The sequence below is a fragment of the Cupressus sempervirens genome, chromosome 11 (genome assembly GCF_028749045.1).
Source record: "Cupressus sempervirens isolate cs-2001-9-10 chromosome 11, ASM2874904v1, whole genome shotgun sequence".
In the NCBI taxonomy this organism is placed as follows: domain Eukaryota; kingdom Viridiplantae; phylum Streptophyta; class Pinopsida; order Cupressales; family Cupressaceae; genus Cupressus; species Cupressus sempervirens.
Window position 1 is genome coordinate 246458363 of NC_143128.1, and position 9103 is coordinate 246467465.

Sequence of the window (9103 nt, forward strand, 5' to 3'; positions counted from 1 at the left end):
CCTTACCTATGACTTCTGGGTATCATAAAAATTGTCATTAGAAAGCTCACTAATAGACTTAGGACTTTTGTAGGAAGATTCATTTTCACTGACAAAATGATGAGACTGTCTACTAGTAATAACTTGTTCCAGAGGATCTAATTCTCTTGGTTGTTCAGTCTTCTTTGCTGACCAACCCTTCCATCCTCTAAGAGGGAGTTCTCCTTGAAGATCTACTTCAGGATTCTTCCTAATATATGCCTAAGTATTCTTTCTTTTGTCCATTTCTTCAAATTAAACTTTGACACTAGATTTTTAAGCTTTGAGTTGCCACCCACTATCTATGGGAATATGATTTTGAAATAACCAAAATCTCAAAATATTAAGTCATTTATCACCAAGTGCATAGGGCTAACTTCACCAAACAATACTCATAAAAGAAATACTTGGGCATATAACATTTCTCCATCACCAATAAGACAAGGAACTGACAAATACTATGATAGATTGAAAATTATCCACTATTACTCCCTAGAAGAGTCACCATTTTTTTGGAGTTCTAATTTAATAGTACCAGAGGACAACAGATAATATGAAACCTAGGGTCTAGCTACTTGCCATGAATGACACACAATACTTGGATCTGGACCAACTAACAAGGCAATGATGTCTTCTACACTTTAGGTTCTGCTAACCAAGGTGGGTTAATATAGGGATATTAATCATTTCTAAGAATTATCACACCACAAAATCCATAATAGCAGATTTGGTCATTAAGACTCCTTGAAATTGCAATTGATAATAGGCTTACATCAGCCAACTAAAACCTATTAAGCTCTTGCAAATAAGTGATTGATCTTCATTGGACTTCATTTCCATAAAATTTTTTAATTGATTTTTCTTTTAAAATGAATGATTTGATGCAAACTATGAATATCTTGCTTGATTCTCAAACCTCAACTAGTGCCTTAATCCATTGTTGCAATAGATTCATATCAATGAAATAAATCTATTTAGTTGTCTTGCAATTAAATGTATTAATTGTTAAACCCTAAATCCCATACTTATAATATCCCTTCCATATATCAATAACCCTCTCACTTCATAGAAGCATTTAGTTAATTCATTGAATTAAAATCAGAAATCAAGTAATATACAATTCATCCAAATTTTATTCAAATAAAATTAACTTTGTTCAATCCATTCTCAAAGTTATAAACACATAAAAATGGGGGCAAAATTTGGAAAATCAGATACCCTGCAACTACTCTTTGTATTAATCCTCTTGATTAATATTAATCATCTAGTTCAAGAGGTCCATTCGAGAGGGTTAGTTAATAGGTCAATGCTCTTTCATTTTTTTAAGCCTACAAAGGATTTATATACTATTCATAATTTCTTATGAATGTCTTTCATTGACAATAGAAATTGAATATAAATATTTTGAAACTAGACATATTTTATGATTTACAAAGTTTGTCTTAAATGTTTGTAAATTGAAAATAAACATTAAAATACTCATAGCATTACGAATAATAAATAGTGTTTATCTTTTAGACAACAATATTTTATTTTGAACCATTCTTTATAGCTTATCATAAATATTAATGGAATTTGACATGATGTATAACATCTTAAACAACTTAGCTATTGTCTTATGTTTCTGGATTATTAATTCAAAATTAAGAATAATTATAAATTTATATATTACATTTGTAAAGTGTTGTCTTTAATGTTTGTAAATTAGAAAATAAATTTCATGAGAATAATATAACTCAATAAATAGTTTTTCAATAGTAATTTTGATTATTTTATTTGAGTAATAATATATTTTGGACCATTCTTCTTAGATTATTACAATTATTAGTGAGATTTGAAGTAAGATATAAGATCTATGAACAACTTTGTAGTTGTCCTTTTGAATTGTTAGTCAATATTATATAATCATCTCTAAATACAATAGATATAAAAATTTCATGCACAAAAAAATTGAATATATATTTTCAACATATATTTAATATGTATACAAAATATTGTCTCCAAACACTAAGAAATAAGTACAATAATTTAAATAATGCTTAAATAAGTATGGTCATTTAAATATAAGCTTTTTTGTAGAATAAATAAAATATATTGGCTTATTGTTTCAAAATGTTAATCTAGATGATTAAGTTAATTTAAGAAGATCGGTAACACAAAATTTTCTTTGTATTAATCTTCAGAAGATCCATTCCAGAGAGTGAAAAGTTGATCTCTTGAACTAGATGATTAATGTTAATCAAGAGGATTAATACAAAGAGTAGTTGCAAGGTATCTCAAATGGATCTCTTGAACTAGATGATTAGTTGCAATTGCCAGCATAGACATTACACAAAATGCTCTTTGTATTAATCCTCTTTGTATCAATTTATTTTACAAATTTGATTACTTCGTATATTTTGAATCTTACTACTCTACTAATATTTGAGGATGAACTAACAATAAAACATATTAATTATTTATCATTATAATAATAACATTACATTCATATGCAATATTAATTAAATATTGATTAAATACTATAATATATTATCATCACAAATCATCGCTTTCTAACTATAAAATTTTTAATCTTCAATTATTATAACTTTTGGCAAATACAAGCCACTTTTGCCACTATGTGGCACTTGTTATTTGTAACAATCCATGAAGAATCATTCAAAATTTACAATATTATTATCTAAAGGACAATCACTATTTATAAATTATTCACAATATATTATATTAGTTTCATAATACTTGTTTCCAATTTACAAACATTCAAGACAAACTTTGTAAATCATTACATATTTATAATTTCAAAATGTGTACATTCAATTTTATGTTCAATTTTATTCTATGGAAATATCTCACCATACATAGATATGCATTTCTATTTATATATAGCACATTACAATAAGCAACCACCTGGAAGGGATTTGTTTATCAAATTTACCAAAGTGTTGAACTTGGCCCAAATGCACCTTAGGGGATTTGAACCTTGGTGGATGACATTATCTCCTCTTACCATCATGATTTTTGAACAAAAATGTTATATATAAATTACTTATTATTTCAAAAAATGAAATTGAGCCTACAATTAGAGTTAATTGTTCAACAACATAAGACATCAGTTCAAAATACATTATCGTTCTTCAAATAACATATGATAAAAATTGTCCATAGAATTATGTCTTTTATTAATTAAAGACACCAATTTGTAAATATGTTAGATATTGATAGTTTAAAAATTATATTCAATTTTTTTAATGTATTAATTAAATTTATTATACAATCTTATTTACAATTTCTATGTATTATTTAATCTCATTTAAAAATAATTATAGATGATTCTTTAATATAAAATAATTAAATATTAAATATTATCTAAATTAAATATATTTTAGATAATTATTTTACAAATCTAATATTAATTTTAATTTATAATTAATATATTAAAATATTATTTAGAAATCATTTTATTTAATATATATAGAAATAAATAAGTAATAAAAAATAAAAAATAAAATAATGATTTTTCTAAAAAATTGATTGAAATGAGAGATTTGACCCGTTAATTTAAATAAGGCTCCGTTTGGTTGCTAGAATATGAGTGGAATAGGAAAATGAAATTAGAATATGTTTTATGTTCGCTGTTTGGTAAGCTCAATCAGAATTGGGAATAGGAAGACATATTCCAATTTTGCCCCTAAAATGAGCATATATCTATGCCAAAAAATATCTGTTATTGGAATAGGCCATTTCCATTCCCATTCCGATTTTCCATTAAAAAATATTTTTTATTATTTTTTGAAATTTTTTTTTTTGAATTTTTTTTTTTTTACTTTTACTTTTTGAATTTTTTTGTTTTATTTTTTTTCAAAATTTTTTTTAATAACATTTTTTTAAATTATATCTATTTGTTTAAAAAAATGAAAATAAAAATGAATTAACTAAAAAAAAAAAAATTAAAAATATTTTTAGGAAAAATGCTTTAAAAAATATAAAACTTAATCTTATTCCTATTCTATTTTTGTACAACCAAACAATAGATTAACATATTCCCAGTCGAATTCCAAATGCACCAAACATGATTGGAATTGCCTATTTCTATTCCCATTCCCCATTTCCATTTCCATTCCATTTTTCTATTCTAATTTTCTATTCCTATAACAGCAACCAAATGGGGCCTAAAAGAATAGCGTCATATTGAAAACCTTGAAACAAGCTTTGGAACCATCTTTTTAATGTGACTTAGAAAACAATTTCCATCCAAAACAGTTTTTCTCAAATAAAGTTATTCATCTACATTAACATTTTGAAATTATAGTAAAATATGTTTTATTTTATTGTTGACCAAAGTCTTGTATTTAAGCATTATTTAATTGACTATACTTATTTAAGCATTATTCAATTGACTATGCTTGTTTCTTAATGTTTGGAGACATCATTTTGTATACATATTAAATATATGTTGAAAATAAATATTTAATTTTTTTATTGAGTGAAATTTTTATATTTATAATATCTTGAATATTGACTAAGTAGCAAATTAAAAGGACAACTACTATGTTGTTTATAGATCTTACATCTTATTTCAAATGTTACTAATAAATATAATAAAAATCTAAGAAATTTTTTCGAAACACATTATTATCCAAATAAAATAATAAAAGAATCACTATTTAAAAATTATTTATTAAGTTATGTTAGTCTCATAAAGTTTGTTTTTTAAATTTACAAATATTAAAAACGACACTTAACAAATGAGATTTATTGCATTTTATTGTGCATAGAACTTTCATGCTTACTAAATTTATAGTTGTTCTTAATTTTGAATCAATAATCCAGAAACATAGGACAACATATCATGCCAAATTTCATTATTATTTTTATTTGTAGTAATCCATGAAGAATGGTTCAAAATTTACAATATTATTATCTAAAGTACAATTATTTATAAATTATTCATAATATGTTATATCATTGCATATGTATAATTTCAAAATATGGATATTCAACTTTCATGTTCATGAAATTTATAATTGAATGTATATGAGTTACTAATACAACTACTAAATTGTTGTTATGAATGAATCTTACCAATAATTAAACTAATAAAACAAAAGTACTTCAAAATATATTATTATTTAAATAAAATAATGTTATAATCATAATTTTTTTTGATAAATAGTCATTTTCTATTAATAATTTAAATAATATTCATAAATTATAATTGATTGATAATCAAGACTTCATAAATATATTAAACTTTAATAGTTTAAAATTTATTTATTTATGTTTTCATTAAGTAAATAAATTTTAATTTTAATTACAATTTTATAAAAGAAGAAGTATAACTGGTTTTTGAATTACAAATGCTTCTGTAATAATTTTTTTAAAAATACAATAATAAAAATTAAATTGGCGCATAGAGATTTGATGATGAACTAATTTATATTATAAAATAGCACTAATATTGGCAAGGAGAGTCGAGTCGTTCAGAACCATGCTAATTTGACCGGAGGGAAACACATCCTTGAAAAAACATTGACCTGTTGACTGGCATTGCCTTTTTAAGACCAGCATTTCACTGCATTTAACAACATATACACAAAGTGCATTTCCATCCCAAGTACAATGGCCGTCTCCCCTTTGTTTGTACTCAGCATTTCAGTCTTTCTTCTCTTCGTCTTCCCTCCTTCTCTTTCCCTGCCACTCATCATTTCATCATTTCAGTCTTTCTTCTCTTCGTCTTCCCTCCTTGGTTTGTACTCATCATTTCATTAGATGTCCCTCCCATGAATCCCAAGCTCTTCTCCGCTTCAAAGCTCATGCGTTCAATGACTCTTTTGGCTATCTGACTTCGTGGGTGAATGGAACAGACTGTTGCACCGACTGGACTGGCATCTCCTGCAACAATCTCACCAACCACGTTGTCTCTGTGGAAATCATTCCAACGTCTCAATTTCGAGGTGGGATATCTGAGAGCCTCTGCCAACTTACTTTTCTCACGTCACTCTATATATTTGGAAGAGAACCAGGTACTACCATTAATATTCCTCCCTGTTTGGGAAACCTCTCTTTTATGCAATTTCTACTTTTATATGGAAATAGCTTGACTGGGATGATTCCCCCTTCCCTTTGCTTGCTCAATGGCCTCACATTCCTTTCTCTTTCTGACAATCACTTGAATGGAAGCATACCCTCATGCCTCGGAAATCTCTCTTTTATGCAATCTCTAATTTTATCTGAAAATCACATTAGTGGGATGATTCCCACTTCCCTTTGTTTGCTCAACCGCCTTACAGAGCTTGATCTTTCCAACAATCACTTGAACGGAAGCATACCAGCATGCCTCGGAAATCTCTCTTATACCCAATCTCTAATTTTATCTGGAAATGGCCTTAGTGGGATGATTCCCACTTCCCTTTGTTTACTCACCCGCCTTATAGAGCTTGATCTTTCCCACAACAAGTTGAAGGGAAGCATACCATCATGCCTCGGCAATCTTCCCATTCTAACTAGTCTCTACCTAAATGACAATCAACTAAGCGGTGGCATTCCAAATTCCCTGGGTAATCTCTCTTTACTCAAAGAGTTGTCCATTAGTAGTAACCAACTAAGTGGGACCATTCCCTCTTCATTTTCTCGGCTTTCCTCCCTCACTCGCTTGGATGCTAGTGACAATCATTTCAACGAAACAGTCTCTTCTTCCTCACTTCCACCTTCTTTACTCACCCTAAACCTGTCACTAAATCATCACCAGATGATTTCAGAAACTTTCTTTGACAAGCTCAGAAGCCTACATGGTTTATATTTATCTAATTGCATCCTAAATATTAGTGCTACCTGGATTCCATCATTTCAGTTATCTGAGTTATATATCGTGTCATGTCTGATTGGCACTGAATTCCCACTTTGGATTTCAACACAATTTGAACTTCAAAACTTAGAATTAAGTAACGCCAGCCTTGTGGGCGCAATTCCCTCATGGCTGTGGGAAACCAACCCTCACTTGTATTATCTAAGACTTTCAACGAATCGTCTACAAGGAAGATTATTCCCAAAAAATTCAATTTTGCCAAATCTACTACAACTAGATGTGTCTAGAAATAGATTGACTGGGCACATCCCTTCCGTGTGGCCTTCTTATGTGGAAGCGTTGCTGCTCAATGACAATTTGTTCACTGGCAATATTCCTCCAAGCTTAGGCAACTTATCTGACCTCCTGTGTCTAAATCTTGCAAACAACAAAATAACAGGAGAGATCCCTAAAAGCTTGTCCAATTGCTCTTCTTTGGCTGTGCTAAACTTGGGTAATAATAGCTTAGAAGGAAGCTTGCCGCATGAGTTTAGTAAGCTAAGTGACTTATACTCATTAGTTGCCCACAGTAATTATCTGAGTGGATCATTTCCACCCTCAATAGTAAAATGCTCAAATCTCCAGGTTCTTGATATTGGAAACAACTTTCTTGAAGGTGAAATACCCGCATCACTTACAAATCTTTCAAATCTAAGAGTATTGGTGATGAGCAAGAACAATTTTACTGGCAATATTCCTTTACAAATAGGTCAGTTAATGAATCTTCAAATCTTGCTTCTTTCTTCCAATCAATTCTTAGGACCGATTCCACACACTATTGTATCATTGCAAGCAATGGCGATTGAAAGTCAAGATGGTTTTGTGTTATCCACTTCGTATATTGGTTCTATAGATAGTGGTAATGTATATCAAGATGGATTGGTTATGACTTCAAAGAAAAGACTTGAGCACTACCCATACATCCTTTCCACTCTCACATCCATAGATCTGTCAGATAATGAATTGGAGGGACAAGTTCCTTCTGACTTTGGGATCTTGAATGAATTGAAGTTTCTAAATCTTTCAATGAACAATTTGAATGGGAACATTCCAATTAGCTTGGGAGAAATAAGACAGTTGGAGTCACTAGACCTTTCAAGAAATTGTTTTTCAGGACAAGTTCCCATAGGGCTTGAAGCTCTAAGCTTTTTGGGTGCATTGAATTTATCAAACAACAATCTTTCAGGACGTATACCACAAGGACAACATATACTCACATTTGAAGAATCCTCTTTTTCAGGGAATCCTAACTTATGGGGGTGTCCTCTACCCAAAAATTGCTCCTTGCCAAGGATGATTGCACCTCCTCCAGTTTCAATTAGTAAAGGAAAAAAAAGCCCTAAATTTCCATGGTATGCAGTAGCATTGGGATTTTCATATGGAGTAGCTTTTGGAGGAATAGTGTCATTGATCTTGATAAAAATGAGTTGGAGAAGGAACTACTTCAATACAGTTGATACAATCCTAAAGTTTTTGTTTCCATGGATGAAGAATTTAACACTATGATTCATTGAAATGTGAGCTTTTCCATTCTTTGAAGTATTCTTATTACTTAAATGTCTAAGTACTAAAACTCAACATTTCATTAGCTATTGTAGCCACCAAATGTAAATTATTTGCAATGCTTTCAAATTCAATAATGTAATCTTGTTATTGTAGCTGATCTATAAGTTTGCATGCAAAAATCTATTTGTGTGCCGGATGGTTTCTTGGTACTTTTGCCTTATTGAAGACATTATTCTATTTGTGGCTTCCCTTATAGTTGAATAATATATTAAAAAAATTATTTATAATTCTTTAGTTCATTGCATATGATTTTTGCAAGGAGCTATATGAAATAAGTAGCTCATATATTGTAATGAAGAGAATGAAAGAAAGATTTGATTTTTTTAAGTAACTGTTTTATTTAGAAATGTGGAAGAGAAAATATTTGTGAAATACTTATCACAATAATCTAGTGTAAAACAAACATTGAGATGTATATAAAAAGCAAAACATTAATTCTTTTAGATTATGAAAGAGTAAAATATTTTTATTTGTTCAATAAGTAGAGATGTTTCTCAAATTGTATACCATTGATTTTTTATTCTATTATCTTTCATTTTTACCAAAAGTATGTACAAATTTTTAGACAGCTTTTTACAGTCGTTCAAATTTCTAATATATAGCTAATATATTTGATAAGTAATTATTTAAACATTGAAATATCATAGTAGATAAATATTAAAAACACAGTTTGAA

General features: G+C 28.8%; 1 protein-coding gene across 1 annotated transcript; it reads left to right on the forward strand.

Annotated features, from left to right (window-relative positions):
* Positions 1-5614: 5614 nt before the first annotated feature.
* LOC149529069 (uncharacterized) lies at positions 5615-8368 on the forward strand. The gene is made up of 4 exons (XM_089810287.1): positions 5615-5735; positions 5788-6259; positions 6332-7190; positions 7263-8368. The coding sequence occupies exons 1-4, from the start codon at positions 5638-5640 to the stop codon at positions 8366-8368; spliced, it is 2535 nt and encodes an 844-aa protein (XP_089666413.1). The 5' UTR covers positions 5615-5637.
* The last annotated feature ends 735 nt before the right edge of the window (positions 8369-9103 follow it).